This window comes from Rhineura floridana, chromosome 4 (genome assembly GCF_030035675.1).
Source record: "Rhineura floridana isolate rRhiFlo1 chromosome 4, rRhiFlo1.hap2, whole genome shotgun sequence".
NCBI classification, from domain to species: domain Eukaryota; kingdom Metazoa; phylum Chordata; class Lepidosauria; order Squamata; family Rhineuridae; genus Rhineura; species Rhineura floridana.
The window spans coordinates 84,918,946-84,943,014 of record NC_084483.1 but is presented as its reverse complement, the minus strand read 5'-3'; the positions used below and the strand labels follow the sequence as shown (position 1 = coordinate 84,943,014).

At 42.1% G+C, this 24,069-nt stretch overlaps 2 protein-coding genes across 6 annotated transcripts in view; one reads left to right on the top strand and one right to left on the bottom strand.

Annotated features, from left to right (window-relative positions):
• Window positions 1–3,200, top strand: part of SNX3 (sorting nexin 3) — a 35,101-nt gene extending 31,901 nt beyond the window's left edge. For all 5 annotated transcript variants that reach the window (XM_061623533.1, XM_061623531.1, XM_061623534.1 and 2 more), the window contains 2 exons: window positions 261–385; window positions 2,516–3,200. In XM_061623533.1, the coding sequence (XP_061479517.1) occupies window positions 261–385; window positions 2,516–2,621 (231 nt within the window). In that variant the 3' untranslated portion in view covers window positions 2,622–3,200. The remainder of the gene's footprint in view (window positions 1–260; window positions 386–2,515) is intronic.
• A 3,398-nt stretch (window positions 3,201–6,598) lies between these two features.
• NR2E1 (nuclear receptor subfamily 2 group E member 1) lies at window positions 6,599–24,052 on the bottom strand. Its single transcript, XM_061626077.1, has 9 exons — window positions 23,911–24,052; window positions 21,341–21,396; window positions 19,497–19,584; window positions 17,355–17,590; window positions 14,987–15,133; window positions 10,839–10,935; window positions 10,290–10,439; window positions 8,926–9,031; window positions 6,599–7,918 (listed from the first exon to the last, which is right to left on the bottom strand). Exons 1-9 carry the CDS (start codon window positions 24,050–24,052, stop codon window positions 7,756–7,758), a joined length of 1,185 nt encoding a protein of 394 aa, XP_061482061.1. The 3' UTR covers window positions 6,599–7,755.
• Window positions 24,053–24,069: the final 17 nt, after the last annotated feature.

Below are 24,069 nucleotides of genomic sequence, written 5' to 3'. Positions count from 1 at the left end.
GTTGTAGCAATTGTAATTCTATAGAATTCAGATTTTGATACTATATAAGAAATAAAAGAAGCAATAGAAATACAGTTTAAAATCAATATGAATACTCAGTGCAATGGATGTGTCATCTCCTCTCTTCATCCACAAATTCACTGACCCTCCACAGACCACCTGAATGAAGCTCATGGTTCATGGACCATAATGAAATCGTATGCATAAAAGAAACCATCTGTTTTTCAGCATAATCATTTTAGATCGCAACTCTCTTTCAGGTTGTAGTACCTCCGTTACCTGGAAAAGCTTTTTTCCGCCAGCTGCCTTTTAGAGGAGATGATGGGATATTTGATGACTCTTTTATAGAGGAAAGGAAGCAAGGGCTTGAACAATTCATAAACAAGTAAGTGGAACAGTAAGTTTCTTGGGTTGTGTAGAAATGTCAATACATGCATGATGGTACATCTGACACAGTTTCTCATAGAGGTTTAAGACAATCACATTATATATTACATCTAACATCGGCCCCAGTATGCTTAGCATACAATGGAATGTGTGCTAGTACATAGCAAAGCTCCGTTAACATTTTTAAAGGCTCTTGAACTACCTTCAAGGTTGAGCTAGTGTCTAAGCAGAATCAGTATCCAAGCTGAGCAGTATACACATGCTTTAACACTAGCTGTAATGATTGAAGTATTTGTAGTGACCTGGGTTTTGTTTCAGTTTTGCTTAATTTATGCAAATTGCTAAAATTACAGCATGTAAAGATAGAATCATACAAATAAGGCTGGGGGAAGGGGGGGTGTATGTTTCATCAGATGGAACAGTTAAGTTATCTGACAACACAGCCTGAGAATCTCATGCTTGTAATGTAATTGCATGTTTAAATTTGATGGCAAAATGGTCTGAGGGAATGTTGTATTTGTATTTACTCTCGGAAGTGCAGCCTTGGCTGTGGGGGACACCTCTCCAAAAGCAGACTTGCTTACTGGAACACTTTAGTCTTGGCTCTCAGAATATACTCAAGTTAAAGACAACAGGAATGGAACTGTATGGTAGATTTGCCTCCTTGGGAAACAATAGACAGGGTCAAAGGAACCCGAAAAGTAATGAATTTTTTTTTGTATAAGAAGTAGTGTATAAAAGAATAGTTCAAGATTGTATATAAAATGAATGTAAACAAATGGAAATGATAGCCACAGTATTGTGCCAATTGCACAATTTCTCCCAACACCTTAAATATTAGATGTGATCTCCTAGATTGCATCCTGTTTCATACTTGATCAGAAACAAAAGTGGAGAATTTCTTACAATTGGCAGCTATAGACCCAAAGTTCCTAAATCTGAAAAGGGGCAACTCTGGGGTGTTGCTCAAAACATGCTGCTGCTTATGCATATTTTAAGCAACAACGCAGTCACCCCTTTTCAAATTTGGAAACTTTCCCTTTGGAGTACAGAGACTTGTAGATATAGATCGCATCATAGACCTGATTTCTTTTTATATGCAATAGGTATATAAGAATACTTGTCACTGTCATTGTGGCATTTCCTCCTGTGAAAGCCCTTCATGTCATAATGTTAAGTAAAATGGTTTCATTATTGCAGTTCAGTGGTATTAAATGCATGCTTACATATGATGAGACTCTAGTGATGACTAGAGACTCTAGGCTAGATGGAGTGATCTTTTCATAGTTGGCTTGTATCATCCATGAGCTCTGAACATCTAGGATGGCATCCAATGGTTGCAAGAGGGGATGACAGCTTTTGCCAACAATATTTCCCTCCCCTATAAGCCTCTTGTAAGTCGGGGGGCCTACTGAACACTGTGGGCTGTGTTTCCCCCTCTTGCTACAGCTGGGTGCAGCTACCCCAAACCAGGCAGCAGCATCTTGTCCCCAGGGTGGGGGATATTGCAGAAGGGAAATATTGGTTACACAAGCTCACACAACGATTGGATCCATCCTCAGAGTTTTGGATGCCCTCTACAACCATCTTTGTCCAGGCAGCTGGTTTTTCTTTTTTTTAAATAGGCTTGCTGCTGAGTCTTACATGTAGGATGTGCTCAAAATGCCAAATGTCTGATGCTTTCTCCCTCTTGGGGTTGGGGGAGGGTACTTCAAAGCTCTTCCACAAACCCCCTTAAATCAAGACTTGTTGCAGTATGATCTGTCTGAAAGTGGTTGTGTTGATGGGATGCTAATCCTGGTAACGGTTGCTGTGTTTTTGCCACTACTGAAAGCGAGCAGAAAAGCTCACTCTGCAAGTCTTAAGTGTGCTGTTTTGGTGTGTCTTGGGAACCCTATTAGTAAGTAATGGACTTGATTAAATGCCACTTGTTGCCCTGCTAGGCACAAGTGAGCATCTCTTCTTCCCAGTAATGGGGAGCTGGGAGAATTCATTATTTCGTTTTAGGTTTGTTTGTTTTTGCATCATGGCATATTTAAAAGCAAGTCTAAACAAAGTCTTAATGAGAATTCAGGATGGGAAAGATTTTTGAAACTGGAAGACTAACCTCTTTATTTTCGAATTCTAGAGTTGCAGGCCACCCTTTGGCGCAGAATGAACGCTGCCTTCATATGTTCTTGCAAGATGAAGTAATAGACAAGAGCTACACACCATCCAAAATAAGACATGCTTGAATGTTGCACATCACTTTAACTGGCATAAATGTTAGTCGTGACATACTTGGTCTAAGATTTGTAGTTTAAGGTTTTTAGCATGCTGCAGACAAACTGGCACAAGAAGCCTTCGGTATATTAACAGCACTGCTTGGTCCTTTGCATTCATTTTTATGGCATTAAAGAACTCTAGGTAAACCTGCTGTCAGACTGTTGATTAAATGGTTTTTTAAAATCTCAATATTTTGAAACTCTTCCCTTCTTGCAATGACCTTGTGGTGGTTACTGACTTGGCCTTACTTGAACTTGCACTGTTTCTGGTGTTGCACGTTCACTTTTATTTCATTAAAACACTAGAATGTTTCTGTACAATAACTAGCATTCAATTCTGCAGTTTGGTGACTAACCTGGTGCATTGTGTTCAATACCCCCATGTGTAAAATAAGCACTTCTGTAGTTGTATTCTTAGGCTGGGGAGGGGGGGTGTTTGTACTGAGAAGCAATGAGGGAACTTATCTTTATATTGTGTAAAAAGGAATCAGATTTGTATACTAAGATCATTTGTCTAAAAGTTGTTTTGAAATAAAAAGTAAAAATACACTTAATATGTCTTTACTGCTATGGTGGAAAAAACAGTTCCTCCCGTTCTACCTTGTGTTGGCTTACGTCCCTGGACAGAAGTCCCATTGCAGTGCGTTGCAGGCTGGCTGTCCTGCTATAAATGGCTTTGATATTACTTCCCTTCAGCTTGAAATATTGAAAAATCTCCTGCTTCCTTTCTTGGGTGCAAGTCCTACTTAAATCACTGGGATACCTGAGTAAACATTGGATAGATTTGGGTTGTTAGCTTGCTCCAAAAGACCGTACACCAATGAAGCAGAAATTACAGCTTATGAAGTTCTGAATCATGATTGTAGTACTTCTTGTGTTTATTCCAGTTACTATTTTCTGGACCCAGAAAATCTTAATAACTATAGGACAGTGGCAAATGTTCCATTCCTGGGCAAGGTCCTTGAACGAGTGGTTGCAGGCCAGCTCCAGACACTCTTGGATGAGACCAATTATCTGGATCCATTTCAGTCGGGTTTCAGGCCTGGTTTTGGCACGGAAACAGCCTTGGTCGCCTGTATGATGACCTCTGTTGGGAGAGAGACAGGGGGAGTGTGACTCTGTTGATTCTCCTTGATCTCTCAGCGGCTTTTGATACCATCGACCATGGTATCCTTCTGGGACAACTGGCTGAGTTGGGAGTGGGAGGTACTGAATGGCGGTGGTTCTGCTACTACTTAGCGGGTTGGCTCCAGAAGGTGGTGCTTGGGGAACATTGCTTGGCCCCATGGATTCTCCAGTATGGGGTTCCACAGGGGTCAGTTCTGTCCCCCATGCTGTTCAACATCTACATGAAACCGTTGGGTGCGGTCATCTGGAGTTTTGGAGTGCCTTGCCATCAGTATGCTGATGACACGCAGCTCTATTTCTCCTTTTCATCCTCTTCAGGTGAGGCTGTCAATGTGCTGAACGATGCCTGGCTGCTACAATGGACTGGATGAGGGCTAATAAACTGAGGCTCAATCCGGACAAGACTGAGATGCTGCTAATGGGTGGTTCTTCGGACTGGATGGTGGATGTCCAACCTGTCCTGGATGGGGTTGCACTCCCCATGAATAGCAGGTTTGTAGCTTGGGGGTTCTCCTAGAACTATCTCTGTCACTTGAGGCTCAGGTAGCCTCGGTGGCACAGAGTGCCTTCTACCAACTTCGGTTGGTGGCCCAGCTATGCCCCTATCTGGACAGGGATAACCTGGCTTCAGTTGTCCATGCTCTGGTAACCTCCAGGTTAGGTTACTGCAATGTGCTCTATGTGGGGCTGCCTTTGAGGACAGTTTGGAAACTGCAGCTTGTGCAAAATTTAGCGGCCAGATTGGTAACAGAGACCAGATGGTTCGAACATATAAAACCGATTCTGGCCAGATTGCATTGGCTGCCTGTATGTTTCCGACCCCGATTCAAGGTGCTGGTTTTAACCTATAAAGCCTTACGTGGCTTGGGACCACAATACCTGATTGAATGCCTCTCCCGATACGAGCCCACCCGTACACTATGCTCAAGACCGAAGGCTCTCCTCCAGGTGCCTACTCTGAGGGAAGCTGGGAGGCTGTCAACAAGGGAGAGGGCCTTCTCAGTGGTGGCCCCCAAATTATGGAATGATCTTTCTGATGAGGTGTGCCTGGCACCCACAATGTTATATTTTTGGCGCCAGGTCAAGACTTTTCTCCCAGGCATTTTTTAACAGCATTGAAATAGCATGTTTTTAACTTGCCTATCGGTTTCTATGGGTTTTAATTTGGTATGGTTTTAAATTTGTATACTTGTTTTTAATTGTAAACCGCCCAGAGAGCTTTGGCTATGAGGTGGTATATAAATGCAATAAATAAATAAATATTCCAGGACACAGTATTCAGTGTAAGCTACAACCATCATACTAGAGCTCTGACATGTATGCTACTATTTCCAATCTAAACAATTAGCTGTTTCCATTAGTATGTTGAGTATTTCCTTGAATTTTTGGGAGGAAATGGATAACTGCTTATCATATGGCTGCCACTTTGCAATTGTTAAATTAGATGCTCCTGAAGCTATTAACACCTGTCAAGTGTGACATGGAGGAAATTAACTTATGCAGGGCTGGCATCATAGGACTTCACCGACATATGCTCCTGTTGACATTGTAAAAAGCATAAACCACTTCATTCTGGTTGAAAATAGCTGCAGGCCTCCAATCCAGGACATGCTCTGTTCCAGAACAGTGCTGCTGACATTTGCCCCATGGCTGCTTTTTCCCCCAAAGTAAGTGGCCAGATTAAGAACACTTTTTTTTTAAAATGACTATTCTGTACCATATTATGCTCCATGGTCATTTTTGGTCTAATAGGCTGTTGTCTCTTGCTCAGTTGCAAACATGCCAGTTCAAACTCTGTCCTGAAAATCATCTGAACACATACAGTAGAAGTAGTAAATTGTATGTGTTTGGATGGTACTTTGGAATAAAGTTGAAACCTTGTCTTGTGCAAATTCTTGTGCAGTATACCTAACTTTCATTAAAATGATATGTTTAATATGTTGTATTTAAGCTCCCTGGGTAGTAATTGATGGGCAGCTATATAAATTAAACTTGATGGAGGAGAATACAAAGAACTTTAGAAGGAACTATCCCAGTGGAGTTGAAATGGTGCTGTGCTGTAGATGGCTTCTCAAAATACATGGAAGCTTAAACAGCAGCTGCTCAATTACCTTCTGAAGTGACATTCATTTTTATAACTAGCAGCAATGGAGGGGCAGCATTAGCACAAAGGGGCTTGTGTGATCCAAGTTCTAAACTGAATGGAGAGCCTCCCTATCGAGAGCAGGCTGCCTGCTGCAGACAGTTGCCCTGAGCAAGTGAAAAGTCGGAGCTGTGTGTCAATGGCAGATGGGGCAAAAGGCAGAGCTCCTTGGTACTTGAGTTGCCCCTTCATGCAAATCATGGTTTAGCACAAATCCTTGCCATAGATCACATCACAGTGGATACCTCTTATGATGTCAGTGTTGATACATACACCTATTTGCTGATAAGGGCAAGAGAAGGCTTTACAAGCAGCTTTCCTAGTAAGTGCCCGGGCCAGTATTCAGTACCAAGGGACCTCTACGGTAGCCTTCCCTAAGGGCACCTCCGCCCCATGAGCCCCTCAAATTGGGTGGGACCGCAGGAGGAGAAGAGGAACAGAAGTCGCATTTGTCATGATGCTGGATCTCACTGAATTGGGGGGGGGATTCACTTTTAAAGAAAAATAACAGTATACTATTTTTTCCTTGGTTGAATGTACTAACAAGAAATTGCCGCATCAGTGGAGGAGTAATATTTAATCAAAGGCCATACTAGTTTAAACTTAATATATTTTTTATTCTTTGTAAATACAATGAGTACAACCTTAACTTCACAAATCAGTTAATCCATTTTTGTACAAGAGAAGTTTTACTCATTCTATGATACTTCAAGTGCTGGTTCTCCTTCCTCAGTGCTAGTTGCTAAAACAAATAAAAACTTGAAAAGTACAGCAGTTATCTTTAACACTCCCCCTACATTTTCCGTAAGTATATTCTCATCAAGTTAAGCAGCTCATAATGTGTGTGTTGTTGTGAGGGGTGGGAAGTTTTATGAGAGAGGGAGAGGCAGGGGAAGGCTTTTATTAGAACCTGGAGGTTTTTAAAAAGCCACTAGAGAGTATTAGGTTTGTACTGATCAACCGTCCTTTACATCCTTTGTAAGATATTTCAAAACTGTTTTATTGTAAGCCAGGTACCTTTTTGTACATCTCATTGACAAAGAGTTTGGCCACCATTGCCTTTGGTTTCAGCACTATGCCAGTGGGACAGCTATCAGTTTGCTGTATCGATCCTCTCCATTTTATTTGGTTTTGCTGTTTAATCTTCACTTAACATGCATTAAAAAACAAATCTTTTAAAGCTCTTCTGTCTGAGATGTTCAACTGAACTGAAATGTTGGCAAGACTCAGGTGTGACGGCCACCCATTCATTTTTTTAACAGGAGGCATGACCTATTGAATCCAAAAGGTATTTGCCCACATACTACTTAAAAATCCATAATGAAGGACACTTTATTGTTATATGTTACAGATGAAGTAAAGTTTGTCATAACCTGGTATTCATTGTAGCCTCATATAAAAAGCATTCACCATCAAGCTACTTTTTTTTGAAAAAAAGTTTTTTTTTGAAGGCCACCTCATGACACATTACAACAGAACAATGTTTGGTTACCCAATTTTTCAAAGTATGAAGAAACAACAACCCTAAAGTACCTTCTTTACCCTGTCAAATCTGTCAACTAAATGACAGACTAGCACAGCCTTTGTTAACTATGAATGAAAATTGAATTGGCTCCACCAAATTGCTACAGGAGAAGCAGCAGCCAAGTTCAATCCACAGCCAGTTTTTCTGTGGAGCAGAGTATCTCCCCCTCCCCCGGTCTTAAGTTACTCTGTTCAAGGCCGCAAAACCATATCTATTGGGTTTATTTTGTCAATAGGTTAAACATTTCCAGGCTCCAGCTTCTTGTAGAGTTTGTTTGCTATATATATATATAGCCACCCCTGGTCAGTCTAGATGTCACTGGATTTGTACATATCTGAAAGCAGTCTTGTAATTGGCACATTCCCGATGGTTTTTTTGAAAAATACTTCTTCTATCGTAGAGGGGCTAATTGAACGTAAAGCTGGCAAAAGCAACAAGAGTTTCCCAAAACGACAGGGCTGTGTGGGGTACCTGGAAGGCAAACATGAAAGTGTAATGCTGTTGATAAAATAAGACTGATAATAGCATTAATGCTGGTGAGTGATTGCCATATGAAGGCAATCAAGACGTCAGCCAAAGAGTACACTTTTAAAAACCTGACTCTTGGATCCAGAGCCAGTCTGGTGCAGTGCAGAGGTGGACAGACTTCGGGCTTGTAGGATTGACTGTGTTTTTTGTTTTTTAAACTAGAACCTCAGCTGGAGTGATGTACAGAATGACTCACTGGGTGAATGTATGCTTAAAATTAACATATGGGCACCTCTGAACACATGATCAGTCCAGAATTTTGTTTTCAGTACCAGAACTGCTCACGGTATTTTCTCCCCAAAATGCATTCCTGGTGTCCCCCTGTGTGTGCACACATACTCTTTATTTCAGCCCCCTAATTATTTTTTAGTAGGGAGATTTTTTAGGTTTTCTATAGTTAAATAGTTGGGAATCAGAAATCTTTGCCAACCTACTCTAAATCCCAAACAGCTCTTCCACCAGATTCCAATTTATCTCCTTCCCACTGTTGGTGTAGTAGACAGAGTGAATGCTGGATCTGTGCACAACCATAAGACCCTCCCATCTGAAATCAGTGGGATCTATTAAGTGCTTAACTTTGGCTTGATTGTGCTCTTTGGTAACATGACACCCCTCCATACTATCAGTTTAAATTCTACAAATGTAAAGCAACAAAATTCAACAATATTAAAATTCCAAACTAAATCCATCTCTCATTTAGCCAGCCCACAGAAGCAACCCTCATGTCTTAAAAATGCTAATAATCTGGTAGTAAAGAGAGAAAAATCTATAAACTTTTATGATTTTAAAAAAATTAAATTTGTTTCTCATCAGGTATTCATTTTAAATGTAATGCCCTCCCTTTCTTTCAGCCTTTTATCTGAATGCTTGCCAGAGATGAATTAACTTACTGCAGGTGTACAGCAAATTCAGAGTTTGAAAACAAAATTATTCAAGTCTAGTGTCCTCACCTAGTATGAATGTAGCTGTTCAGGGTGAGCTGAGCTTCATCTTGAAGAGCTGCAATGGCGGCAGCATTTCTAAAACTTCTGAGTTCAGAACCGCTATGCGTAGGTACTGAAAAGCAGATTGGCCACTCTTCACTTATTAATCAGAACAGCGCAGTCAATATTAATGTAATGCCACTATGTTACACTTTATCACTTAATAACTCCATAGCAGCACTAATAAGCATAAAGTATCTTGGTTAACTGCTTCCAGTTAATTGCTTATGACATCCTTCCTTTTGGGTTTGTCAACATGCACCCCATCCTGCAAGCTCTAGTGGATAATCATTTTAAGAAATATAAAACAATATTACATTTTGAATTAGCATCAGTGAACAGATGAAAGCAATGCTGTTACTTGTGTCATCTCAGCCTCCAACGTCCACCAAAATAGAAAGATTGTGGACAAGATGCGCAAACTTGGACTTTGGTGAACATTAAAGGGCTGAGAATATCTATACCTATGTGGCTGTGTCTGGGAATCCAGCACTGAATGCTTGAAAATGGAAATGGACTGCCTTCAAGTCGATCCTGACTTAGGGCGGCCCTATGAATAGGGTTTTCATGGTAAGCGGTATTCAGAGGGGGTTTACCATTGTCTCCCTCTGAGGCTAGTCCTCCCCAGCTGGCGAAGGCCTGCTCAGCTTGCCACAGCTGCACAAGCCAGCCCCTTCCTTGTTGGCAACTGCCAGCTGGGGGGCTACTGGGCTTCTTGGAACTATGGAGCTTGCCCATGGCTACACAGGTGGAAGGGCATGTAACCCCTGAGCTACTCACTGTGGGGGTGATCTTTAGCTGGCCCTTGACACCCAGGAGTCATGAGCAGGGATTTGAACTCTCAGACTCTGGACTCCCAGCCAGGCTCTCCTCCCCACTGTGCTATAACAGCTGTTACACTGACCAAATATGCTCTGTTGATGGCAGCATTTAGATAGCCAGTTTGGTCAACCATAGCTCACAATGGGACAAAAAGGGAGAAATGACTATTGAAGGTTTTATAGGTCAACCCCCAATATCCTCTGCAATACAACACTGCTCAGACTTGTCAAGATCTCTGTGTACTACGTTCTCTAACTACGTGGCAACTGCTTTCCTGAAACAGTCCACTGTATTCTATAGAATTTTAACAGAGCTCAACTCAAGGAGCAAGGATATGGTTATTCATTTCACACTGGAGATGTCCCAGTTGAGAAGTGGATCTGCTCAGCAGCTTACATAATTAATCCATGATGTTTAATGTAATCTGCTATTGGAAGTAGGATAGCGGGCTACTGTACTGCACAGCCTATTGAAATATGCCAGGAAGGCTATTTTTATATTCCCCTTACCAGCTTTAAAAGTGACGATGCATTTGAGACAGGCAAATTCTGTAGCATCTAACCGAAGCTGTCTAAATCTAGCCACAACCTCTTGTAATGCCTGTATTTCTGAGATAATCTTATTCAGCTTTTGAGAATCTGTGTTGTCACCATTCAGGCCTGGAACATAAACATGTGAAATAAATACACTAATAGGTCATCTGGATGCAGTTTATAGATTGATTTCTGAAAAAAAACAAAAAATCACATGTATCAATAGCTATTCCATTGTTACATTCCAAGATCCGCTTCAACACAAAACTGACTGTAATGTAGGAAAGTTAGCTTGAAATCTTCTCTTGGATGATAACAAACACAATAATTTGCATTTAAATGACAATGCAAGCCGTCGTGAATGCAACAAAACAACATTATTTGCATTTAAATATAGATTTATAAATGACAGGTATACTCTATTGTTTGGAAGGGATTTGTTATTCTTTACATGTTGTCCTTTTTTCAGTAATGTATTTTTATGGTAATTTCTATAACAAAGTCATTAAATTGTGCAATTCTTACCAGATACAGCCAGCAGAGTGTTCGCATCAACTGGAATGGCCCATTGTGCTATTCCTAGAACAAACAGTTCCCTCCAAGCATCTTCCAAAAGCATCAGCTGTCATACAATAGAGGTACAATATAACATGGTGTATAATTTATAGATTGATAAACAATTTCGCTATGTAAATTTCTGTTGTTTTAAAAATGGCTTTAAAATGCCTGCACTGTTTCTCCCGTCCCTGCCCCTGCTCGGAATATTTTAATTATCACTTTCTCATCTTGATCAAAAACATCCATGGCTATTATAGGAGCACCACATATTTGGTGCTGGGGTACTGATTTGAAGTTATGGCTTGAGATGTGGGGTACTGTGTAAAACCAAGAAAGCATAAAGCTCTCACAGTCGACGTGCGAAACCTGCACAAAAGCTCTATTAAAATGAACATTACCCATCCAGCCTCTTTCCCCGCCATTGCAAGTAAGCAGAACTAAATCCAATATAGCAAAAATCCTACTTTTCAAATTGAGTTAACTTCTACAAACATCCTTTCTGCTTTTGCAAGCCCCACATTTGCCCAAAGAAATGGTAATGTAATTGAACAAATGGATTGGGTTAAGTAAGCAGATTACAACCACACAAGTCTTATTGAAATTTGTATAGAACGTCCGGAGACTTTTCTCTTTAGGTTTGTTTAGGAAGCAGCATACTTCACTGCACACTGGATATGGAGTTTCAGGTAGTTTTCTCCCACGACATCCCCTGCCTATTGGGCTAAGCCATTTCTGTGGTTTCTACAGGCAGTTCTGGTTCTATACTGGTCTTTTGTCAGCTATGCGGATCAGCAAGTTCCACATGAAGCATGTCACATATCAGCCAAAATAAAAATAAAAAAATCATAAGACTTGAAACAGTACTTTTTATGAATTGGGCCTATGTATCCATTCTCCAGTGATGTTCCCCCCACCGTATAATATGGTTTCACTGACTACTATTTCAATGGGTTATTATGTTATTCAGCCACCAGGTGGTGGTAATGCTAGATAACCTGTTAAAAAGCTGCTCAGCTGGGTATAAAGCCCCACCCCAGCTCCCCATAGCCAGGACAAGTCCAAAGCCACATGTTTTTTAGTCTTTGATAGGATGCCAAAGAGGGAAAGATTATCCAGGAGTGGCCTTCCTAGCTTGGTGTTGAGACTCTTGAAAGCGCAGAGAGCCTTGGGCCTCAACACTTGTCAACCTTCCCATATTGACAAAGTTGATCTCCAGCATTTCAGGGAATTATGAGGGCCTGCCACTCTACTTGTCCCTTCTCTGCCATGCAAGGCTGGCCTGAGACACTTTGCTGACTGAGGCAAAGGTCAAGATGGACACCACCACCACCTCTTCCTTATACAGAATCCAACTGGACAGGCAGCTGAATCTTACTTCAGAACTGGGGATGAGACAACATCCTCCGCTCTAGCTGTGGGCAGCAGGCTACCTTAGGAGGTGCAAAATAGGCTAACATGGGGATATGGTGGGACACTTGCTGCTGCCCCTAGAATCTGCCACTGAGGCAGCTGCCTCACTCTGCCTAATGATAGGGCTGGCCCTGCAAGCAAGGCCAGGCCTGGTCTTCTTCAGCTGACTCATCTGAGACAGCAGAGTACCAAGGGAGGAGCTAGGAAGACCCTTCTCAAAGAGTTGTTATTGACATTTGTGCTGTCTAAATGTGGCCTGAGGATGACTCAGCAGATAGGTTTTTGCTTTCACACTTGGCATCTACCTGGCTGCCATATTTGTGGTCAGGAAAGAATAATCCTTACTTCATTCTTATCCAGAAGATCTAGTGGTCATCTTCAGAGTACTTCACTTTATTATGTGGCACACATTAGTAACTGTAAGGTTAAGGCTGCAGTATTTTAAACAGTTATTTAGCATTAAGCCCTATTAAACTCAGTGGAACTTGCATCTGAGTAAAGGTGCAATGACTGTGTTACAAACAGCACAATAATATCAGCATAAAGAGCAGCCTCCTCTCTTTTCTGTTCCTCATTATTGCCTACGATTTTGGAAACAACAATTTGCATTTGATAGAAGAAGGAGAACAACATAAGAAACATGTTCAACCCAAAATCCATCATTCTGTATTTTGGCTAAACTGCAACTCACAGTCTGGTCTTCAAAACCAGAGAGGATAATGGTGCAGTTAATGAAACCCTTGGGCTTTAAAAGAGGGATTAATTTCACATAACAATTCATGAAACTTGCCTTTAATTTTAAATGTTAGATATGCAGCCAGTTCATTTAAAATGACACGATAATCTGATTCCTGACATGGATAATAGGTCTATTTTATAGAGATCTGTTCGGTGATAACTTTAATCTGCACTAAGCCATTCCTCATATGGTGATGGGACTCTTGTTTCTGAGAAAGTTCCCCTCCCCCCCTTACTTGTAAGTCCCAGTTGGTATGTTCTTTAGAGCAAGGTCTGTGGTAAATCAAATGAAGCCTTGCCTTAAACAGAAATCATCTATGGTGACAGCAGTGCATTTGCATGGGAAGGAGGCCTGTGGAGGACGGGGTGTTTGGGCTAATGTAATCAGGTGTTATGTGCCCTTTTCAGTATGGCAGTAAGAGGCAGAGAGACTATCACTTCCTTGAAGGCTGCAATCCTACCCCCAATTACATGGAGTAGTGGGACTTATTTCTGAGTAGGTATGGTTGCAGACTAAGGCTGCAATCCAATACATGTCTACTCAGAAGTTAGCTCCATTGGGTTCAATGGGATTTACTCCCAGATTGGGTTGCAGCCTCAGCCCCCAGTGCTAATGCTCTTATTGCTCGCACCCAATTTAAGCTGACATAGTTTCAAACAAGGCAATTTAAAGGGGGAAACTGTGAAGTCCCATTTATATCAATAGGGATTAAGAGTGACACCACCTCAATTCAGATGCTTAGTGGCTCCTGCACAATTTTTCTGCATGAACACACAGGGTCACTGCTGAACTCTTGACTCAACAGAGCTCACATGGAGATCCATTGTATGAAATGGCACATCCATGTGGAGGCATACATCCTGCTTCTATGGTTTTTGCAATTCCAGGTGTTCTTTTTGGAGCCATCTTGAGTGCATAAATCTCAGCAATCATGCATGTAGCCCACATGTGGAGGTACCAGTTCATACAAATGATGCCTCCATGCAGTCCACATTGCGTTGGCAGCCTACCAGTGCCCCCCCGATTCCTGCAAGTGATCATGTGGGGGCTGTGGTAACCTGTACCCTTATTTCTAATGTATGCTTGCCTCCCTAAGCCACTATTCTGTACGTGGCTCTGGCTGGTGGACCTTGGAGTGCCAATGAACAAGTAGCTTGCATAAGCCTGTCACCTGCACACCCCCAAGCTAGAACATGAAGTAGGGCTTTCTCTTTGATGGCCCCACCATTGTGGATCTCTCTCCCCCTCCATGGAGGCCTGACAAGCCTTGCCCCAATAAACCTTTAGAAAATAGACAGGTGTTTTTGGAGTGGGGTGGGTGGGAAAGGAGGTGGGTGCTAATGAAAGCACTGGTAGTGGTAGTAGTGATTTACAATGGTGTTTTGTAACCTTTTATGATAATGGTTGCCTTGGTGTTTTTTAATTATGATATGCCTTTCACTTAAAAAATAGGTTCTGAATGTTGTAAACTGCCTCTCTTTAAATAAATCCAGTTCAGTTCCCTACCACAGGGCAGGACTATTAGCCACAAGTCCCAACCAATCAACTTACTACAGAACATGATGGGCTACAAAGAGAGACCAGATGCTCTGCGGAAGGGTTTTTGCTGTGCTGCCTGCTCCAGATGACTCAAGCAAGCCAAGATACTGTCGTATAGAAGAAGGCAACTGGACTTAGGGGCAATTCCTTATATGATCCTCAATATGACAGTCAGACTGTCAGAATGAGCAGAACCCACTCACCAAGAAAAATCATAGTGGGGCAAAATTCTGTACAATCTATCATCCCTGTCTCTACTTCTAACAGTTCTTGATGTTGTCTTGAGAGGAACCTTTTGAACTACACTGGATAGAGTAAAAAGTTTAATCAATCATTTGACTAATACCACACTGAAAATCACATGGTCTCAATGAATCCTGAACAATCAGGACAGTCTCTTGCTGCTCCAGTTCTACATAATGCTTACCTGATCTTGTAATGATAGAGTAGAAAAAGCAGGGACACTTTTAGCCCATTTGATGCTCATGAAGAGAAGCCTTGCCGCAGACTCACAAACAGATTCAGTAGCCACTTCGTAGAGATACATGGGAGTACCACTGACTTCATGTGGATACTAAAATTAAAAGGTAGTGTTTCAAAATATTTTAGGACATAATAGGAATGAGCTTATTATTGGCAAATAACTTCTTATTTAATGAATTACTGGATTACTGAATCTGTATCTTTCAAAGAAGTGTATCATCCAAATGCAACAAGAAGAATGAGGGGGGAGACTTTATTATTATTAAATTATTATTTTTAAAATGTATATCCTGCCCCTCCCAAAGGGAGCCCATCGCAGCAAGCAAGAAGGGATAAAGCACCAAAAAAAAAAAACCTTTAAAAAAAATCTTAAAAACAAAACAGTTTTAGCACATCTTAAAAACAATTACAAGACAGATGCAGACTGGGATAAAGTATCTGCTTAAAAGGCTTTAGGAGCCAGTGGCTTAACCAGCTATCTGAAGGTCCTCCCAAAAAGAAAGTATTACTGTGATTTACAAAGATATAACATTTTGGCAGAAAGGGTAATATAGATTTCTGTTGGCTTCGACAGTAAAAAGATAATATATAGCTAGAGTTCAAAGTGAAGAATTTCATATTCAGGGAACCCAGTTCAATGAACCACTGTGCAAATGAATGACTGCTTAAGCGGAGGAGTATATAATGCTTGCTGTGCCTCACTTCATGCATAATCAGTAATTGGAGACTGTGTTTAGAATGACTGATGTTCAGACTAAATCTGCCGATGCGACAGAATGAAGTTTTAGTAGAATAAGCTATACCATTTAGACTACAGGTGAAGGATGGTTTAAGACACTCACATAACATTCTCCCTGTAAATAGAAAAACAGCACAACAAGGGAAGGCCTAGGACAGAACCTTTGTCCCCGTGTGCTCATTTTCTTCTTGCAGGCAGATTTTCTCTTCTATAGGGAAGCATTAAAAAATTGTATCCTCTCTCTTATTCTGGTGCATGTGTAGATCAGACCTCAGAGGTAAAATTGGGCAGGAATAGACAGCAATGGGTTACAGAAATAATGTTATGTTATAGGAAAATGTCCCATCATATCCATCACTAAGCTTACAGTACAGGTATAACTATTATGGGAGTTTTTTCACAATATGGAATCCACTGCCAACATTGTACTGTCTTATACTGCCTTCCATGAAAGCACAAGAAACCATCATCTTGCTGAAGCTAAGCAGATCTGGACCTTGTTGGCGCCTCGATTGGTGACTATCTGGGAACCCACCTGTACATCACCTTTGGTTCCATGATAGATAAATATAAGAGAATAAGTCCCCCCCCCAAAAAAAGGTATGCAGTGACTGATACAAAACTGATACAAATTTGGTGCATCCTAAAACTTTTCTTGTTCACCATGGCCTTTGTTGAATTGTAACTATTCTTACAGTCTGCTTGATTGAACTTGATTTTAAATGTATTTGTATAATTTTGTATTATATTTTATGATATTACGGTACAGTATCTTCAAATGCTCACATAGCTGGCAGCAATAATTAAGTAAAATCATGACCCGTAATGACCCCAGCAGGAGGCAATATGTCAATGCTCCCCATGCACCTCCAGTTTAAAACAACAGCTCTAAACTGGCATCTCATCTGTCTTGGTCTTCAGTCCTGATGAGGGATATTGACTTCACTATGCTTGGGATGGGACCCCCAGCACCAAGTTTGGCATAGTGGCCTAATGCGAAACTGTTTCTCCATACGTTAAGGGATGGAGACTTAGCATGATAATAGTAAGAATAAAGATAGTCCATCTATGCTCCATCCTAAAAGCATTCTGTCTACTTTGGAACTATCTATAACAGCACAATTTGGAACTAATGAGATAATTGCTAGTATGCAAGTGTAAACAATACATGGCATAGTTTGCAGGACATGACCCTTTGATCCCTCACAGTAAGCCATACATGTCACTCATGATCATGCATAATATTTAGGACTCACAGTAAATAATTTAGGCTGTAATCCTAAATAGGCCTCCTAGGAAGTGAACACCACTGGTCATAATGGGACTTACTTCTGAGTAAACATGCACAGAATAGCACTGTCAATCTCCAAAGATCAGTTTTACTCCAATGCAAAGGCCTTACTTCCACAAATACAGGTCAGGGACTAATTTCTGCACAATCCACATGGGGTGAGGGATCAGTTTGAGAAAGTCCTCACTCTAAACCAATATGATGAGGCTTGAATTCTTTTTCTGAAGTCTATCAGGATAATGTTGCATTTTCCCCAAATAAATAAGAAAAAAAGGAGCTGACCTTTGGAGTTGGCTGAGCCAAGCCCACCAAGGTTTGTCTTTCAGAAGTTGTAGAAACTGCAGCCAGTTCTAGATTATGAGGTTCCAGCTGCGTAACAGCAGTGAAGAAAGCTGGGGCAGGTAGAGCTGCAGAGGGGAAATGTGGTGTGGCTCCATTATCTTCCTTGTGTCCTCTGAAATACAGAGCGACTTGTTTCCTTATTGTAGAAGTTCTTGGCCCCCTTTCATGTTGAACAGCTGAGAATAAAAACCTGTATTAGAATGCTGCTTGGAACTTGCAAAAAAAAAGATCCTTTTAAAGTCCACAGAAAACATCTCATGGGATAAATTAGCTGTGCAATCCATCTCTAGTCATGTATAAAGAGGCTAAACGCTGGTGGTTATTTGTTATTTTTGAGCACCACTTCAGCATTTGCTGACCTGCTGTGATGTCATGACATCTTCATAAATATTCTAATTCTTGAGAGTAAAAGGAGATAGAATTGTAATATATGGTACAACTTCTGTGAGGGAAGTGAAACATTAATTTGGCTAGGGGAAAAACGCATATAGGAACAGAAGAAAACCTGTTGATGAAAAGCAAGAAAGAAGGATGGAAAGAAAGACAAGGGAACTTTAGAGAGTGAAAGAAGTGTGAAAGAGGGCAGCAGGAACAAAGAGCTTGTTTTGAGGTGGCAGGTGATATCCAGTGTCAGATCTCCAGTGATATGTACCTGTTTTAAATTATGACTAGAGGCTGATTCAAGTATTCAGTGGGCACATGACATACAGAATGCATAAAGAGACAAACACTGCTTACAAGACCGGATAACAGACAAATTAAGTGGTCTCGCTAGTCTTCAAAAGAAATGAACATTTTTCAAGTATAGGGAACAAACAACTGGAAAATCACAAAACACGACAGCTCTCCTCTTTGAGTGGTCATTATTCAAATATATATTGTTTATTATAACTCTGATATGAGTAACAAGGAATCTCTTATTTCTGTAGCCCCACATCAAGCTAATAGTATGCATATGAAAGAGTAAAACATACAACCCCCAATTTAGAGATACTCATGCAGTAAGATGTACTGTGACTTCAAACAAGTGGAGAAAAGCAGTGCTTGATTACAAGGATCTCTTCATGGAGAGGACGGTGTACACTTTCATCTACACTAATGCAGCAACAATGAGAAACCCACTGGATGATCCTCCTCCGGATATACATGTGCATCCTGTCCCTGCCAATCCACACCTGCATCTGATGCCCTCCAGATATTGGGCTCCAGCTCCCATCAGCCCCAGCCAGCATGACCAGTGGGGAGGGACAATGCTCTTTCTAGTCCAACAACATCTGGGAGACTAAAGGTTCAGCATCCCTCATTAAGATGTTGACTTTCCTATGTGCAGTGGCATCCATAGCTAATATTTGTGTGTGGAAGGCAGATCTTTGGAATTGTTTTTTCCCTCTGCAGGGAGCAGCACCCAATGCAAGCTTGCACATATATAGTGAGCTGCAACTGGATGGGGCAGCTGAATTTGCATGATCAGCCTGTGTTTCAAATGCCTGGATAAGGTGAAATAGTGCCCTGCTGGAAGGATGGCTGTTTAGAATTCTGGGGACATGTCAGTGTAGACATTTAACAGGTTTTGCTTTGGGTGCAAAACTGATTTCTAGCTGCTAGTATTGAGTCAACATAAATGGTCCTTTTCTCAGTTTCCTGATATATGATCCTACCAGAGCAGCTTGAAGCTCTTCACTTTGAATTCTTATGCACTCCTATTCATGTCTGCTTGGAAGTCAGTTTCACTGAATTCAACTAGTCTTACTCCTAGGTAAGATTGCACCCTTAAGCATGCCATTTTGGATACCCATTTTCCTCATCAGCGGTGGTGATCCAAATTGGGAGCGATTGTGGAAAGCTATTTGTAAGCAGGGACTCTGAAACAGATTTGGATGAAGAGGTCTACCTCTGTCAAGTGAAAATACAGCTGCTTTGGAGGGCCCCTAGGGAGAAAAGTGTGCGAAACTGTCCATGCTGATAGGAACCCCAAGGACAGATCCATTTTCTGGGCAAAGGTTCTCACAATCACTGTCTATGCTCACTGTCCAATTTCTCCCTGGTGAAGGGGAGGGTGAGGATGGAAGGGTGCACCAGTACCGTCTTTATTCATGTTGACTTCCAAGCATTTCTTCAGCCGACATGCCCTGCATTGGTTCCTATGCGTCTTGTCCACCGGACAGCCTCCCTAAAACAGAGAGAGTCCTTTCGTGAAAGAGGAACCAAAAGTGGATCTCAATAAGGACATTCTGAAATAGGAAGGTGCCTGGTCATCCTACTCAGATGTGTCGACCCTTTCTTCCCTCTGGAGTAATTCCCCCTCTCACTTCACACCAAATCTATTTCGGATTTTGAGCAGCAAAAAGGAGCGGGATGCCCACCCCGGAGTTTAGGGAAATTGCTTGAGGAAGCTTGGGGGACCATAAGCATTAAGGGCTCGTTCTAGATGGACTTCAGCACCCGAGACAGCTCCCTGCCACTTGGAGCCTCCAAGTCACGCCTTTGTCATATGATTCCGTAATCCTGATTCGCGCCCTTCTGCCGGTGGCGCGCCTTCCCAGCTTCTTCCCCATCCTGCAGCCCCACAGGGGCTTTTGCAGTCATCATGGACTGAATGGCCCGCCTCTTTGCTGCCTTAGCTAGTCACTGAGCAGGAGCATGCAAAGGCCAAGGCAGAATAAAACGGTGGTGAAATCATCATCCATCGCGTCTACATGATAATGCCATCAAACAACTATGGACATTTCCTCCCCGTTTGCTAGATCGCTCGATCGAAGAGAACGCCCATCCTTTTGGGGTCTGACGCCGTTGTTAAACATTAATCACTCCGGCTTAAAACTGGATGTGATGAAGGGGAAAGGGAAGGAGGAACGTGACGGCTCTTTTTGTTGTTATGAAAATTGAAAAGCAGAAACAGACCAAATTGTTAACGATTCTAATAGCTGGTTACTGAAAGGTAGATTTAGCCTAGTGGAAACTTATGGGAATAAGTCCCAATAGAATCAGAATGTCTTCTGAGCGAAGATGTTTAGCCCTGCGTATCTGGTTGGAATATCTGTAAGCAAGTCCTTTTCGGCGGGGAAAGACCGGGTGTAAATTTAGTATGTAAACAGAAATAAACAAATATATGTCCCACTAATACCGACTTAACTGCCTAAGATAAAGAGTTGATCCTGAATCTCGGTAGAGCTCCGGCTCATGCTTTCAAGGACCCTGGACCACCACTGAGAGAAGCGGTGGCGAAGAATAGTGTGGTAACTATAGCTCTCTCGCCTCTCCTGTTCGAATACTTCATTTGAGCAGGAAGTACTCCGGCCCTCAGGAGTCCCAGAGAGATCTTTTTTCCAGAAGGAAATCGAATTCTATCTAGGGAATTGAGCCGGAAACTAAACTGAACTCCTGCTCCACGAGGTATAAATATAAGATCTACGAGGCCAGATCAGAATTTCACATTCGCTTTCACCAGCCACCTGCTTTGGGCTTTCAGGCCCCTTGTTGTTTGTCCGCGAAAACGAACAAGTTCGACTCCTGAAGAAGACTCGGCTCACCCCGCAGCCGCGGACAGAACACTGGTAGAGCCGGCATTCTAATTACTCCGCAGCAAACAGGAAGCGGCTGACCCAGGATTCGATCTTTCTGGTTGTGTTTATTCCCTCACAGGCCAATGGGAAGGCGCCTCGCGCAAGCTCATGTTCTACATGTCTTAATGAGACAAGATCAGAGTCTTGCTGCATTAGAGCCAGGAGTGAAGTAGCAAATTCAGAAGTGCAGTGTCCCTCCATGATAGTGACACTGTGCCCCCTCACAGCCACGCACCTTTTTCCATTTTCCCTCATCTCTGTTGGAAGTGGGGCAAGAGCAACTCCTGATTTGTTCTTTTGTTTGTACTCCAGAAGGAAGATAGAGCTAGGATCCTCCAGATGGATAGGCTTGTTTACCTTTACCTGTGATGCTCTGACTGACTTCCTTCTGTCGCTAGACTGTGACGGCTTTAGGGAAGCTTACCTGCCCCTCCTCCTTCCGCCCTTTCCACCTCCTTTGTCTTCCGACTGTCCAGGAGAGGGGAGACATCCCTTTGCCTCTCTCTCTCCAAGCCATGAGGCTAACCGCTACACCTGGGGGTTATGCCTCCAGCTTAGTTAGAACTAGGTATGCTTTTCTATCTACAATGTATTTCTATAAATAAAATAGCTTTTCTTATTTTACTAAGTCTCAAGTCTCAGTGATGCTGATGCAGGGTAAAAGCCTGCTTTCTTAGGCAAACACACACACACACTGGCACACTCACATTTCAACATCTGCTGTTACTCTGCTGCTGTTGTGTTGCTTTAAACGAAATTAAGCACACAAACTACACACAGCGCAACAATCTCCCTGGCTCTCCCTGTTGTCTCTGAGTCCACACTCCACTACAACAGATGTCACTAGGAGCCAATCGGCATGGAAGGGGACGCTGTGTGTTAGCTGCTGAGCAGAGTCTTCTCAGTAGCTGACTAACCTCCTTTCACTCTGATTGGATCCAATTAGCAGGAAAGGATAAGGACTCTTCTCATTGGCTACTACATTCCCCTTTAATGATGACTGGTTCATACATAGGGACCTGGCTGGGACCCTGCTCCCAAAAAAGTAAGGTGTCTGTGACCCCCATGACCCCAGACAACTACGCCCCTGAATGGCCCATAAACTCAGCATCCTTTTTAGCACAGTGACCAGCTAGATGCTTCCAGGAAGCTCAGCTCCAAACTGTTCAGAGTTCAGATAAATAATCCTCATCTCAGGCAATTATTTCAGCCTCGGGATTCACCAACACTGGATCTGTTTAGAATCTCAAGGCTCAGGCTAGAACAAGAATAAACAAGGGATGTTTTGGAGCATGCACAGAGTGCATTTTGCTCCGCAGAGTCAGCACACATGCCTCTGAGATAAAGACTATGACTTTTATGTCAGACAACGTGGCTTCCAGAAAAAGAAAATCTCTGGCATTACTTTCAAGAGTTGAACCCTAGGAATGCAGTGCTAACTTCTGAATGCTAACTTCTAAATGGACTTCATAGACTAAGGCTGCAGTCCTATATCCACTCACCTGTTTGTACTGTTGCTGTATGTAATTTGTGTGCTTAATTTCATTTAAAGCAACACAACAACAGCAGAGAGTAACAGCAGATGTTGAAATGTGAGTGTGCCAGCATGTGCGCGTGTTTACCTAAGAAAGCAGGCTTTTACCCTGCATCAGCATCACTGAGACTTGAGACTTAGTAAAATAAGAAAAAGCTACTTTATTTATAGAAATACATAGTAGATAGAAAGGCAAACCTAGTTCTAACTAAGTTGGAGGCGTAACGCCCCAGTGTGAGAGTTAGCCCCATGCTAGGAGAGAGAGAGAGACAAAAGATTGTCTCCTCTCAGGAGTGGAAAGGGCAGAAGGAGGAGGGGCAAGTAAGCTTCACTAAAGACGTCACAATCTAGTGACAGAAGGAAGTCAGTCAGAGCATCACAGGTAAAGGTAAACAAACCTATCCATCTGAAGGACCCTAGCTCTATCTCCCTTCTGGAACATAAACAAAAGAACAAAACAGGAGTTGCTCTTGCCCCACTTCCAACATGTACGCACCATGGAACTCAATGGGATTTACTTCTGAGCAGTACTGTAGTGGCAAATTCAGAAGTGCAGGGTCCTTTCCTGATAGTCACAGCCATGCCCCCTCCCTCCTTTTTTGCTGCTGGGTTGAGAATGAAGATCCTTATTAATGCCTTCTCCCACAACAACAGATGTTAAGAATAAAAGTGAAGAGTCTTAGCTACTGATCAGAATCTTCTCAGTGGCTGACTCACCTCCTTTCACTCTCATTGGTTCCAGTCAGCAGGAAAGGACAAGGAAGCAAGTCAGAAGACTCTTCTCAGTGGCTAGCACACTCCCCTTTCATGCTGATTGGTTTGTACAGTGCTGGAGATATAGGGACCCTGCTCCCAAAAAAGTAAGGAGTCTAAGACCCCCGAGACCCTGGATGACTACACCCCTCCTTCTGAGTAGACGTGCATAGGATTGCACTGAAACTGTGATTACGATTTGATGTGTAGAATACATCATATGTTAAGGGTTGTGTGTGCATTTGTTTTTTGAAATTTAAGGGTTCAACCTTGGTAAAAACTTGGGGCAAAAGCTAGCCAAAGCTAAGCATTGCTAAGTCCCATTTCAGTGGGAGAGAGGCAGAGGCTGCAGTCCTAGACTGATTTAGCCAGGAGTAAGCCACATTGAACTCAATGGGTCTTATTTCTGAGTAGACACTCTGGTAAACTGGATTGTGCCCTTGGATTCAGCTGCCCCGCATTCACTTCTGAAATCTATCAATATGGCATCAAATCCAGAAAAGTGAAGTTGCCCGCTACTTATTTCACTGTTAAACTATAGTATCAGATATATCAGCCGGAGAACATTAATCCATATGCAGTACAGGGTAACATAATTGAAAGTGCCCCCACGTTAGAGCATCCTTTGGCTTCTCAAGCAACACACTTGAAAAAGCCATTTTCTCATACCAGTCATCAAAATGAAGTGTTTCTGTTATTAAATGCCCTCCAAAATATCGCTTCCACTGCTTTCTTTCAGGGACGGGGAACTTGTGGCTCTGTGGATGTTTCTGGATTATAACTTTCATCATTCTACAGCATTGCC

Bases quoted from the DNA above. Each gene is read 5' to 3' on its own strand.
- NR2E1 (XM_061626077.1), bottom strand. From the start codon at position 24,052: ATGAAAGTTATAATCCAGAAACATCCACAGAGCCACAAGTTCCCCGTC. The intron at 21,397-23,910 runs GTGTGTTGCTTG...GGGGCAGGTAAG, and splicing joins TGAGAAAATGGCTTTTTCAA to CTTCCCTAAAGCCGTCACAG. The intron at 19,585-21,340 runs GTAAAGGTAAAC...TCTCTGTTTTAG, and splicing joins AGTCAGTCAGAGCATCACAG to GGAGGCTGTCCGGTGGACAA.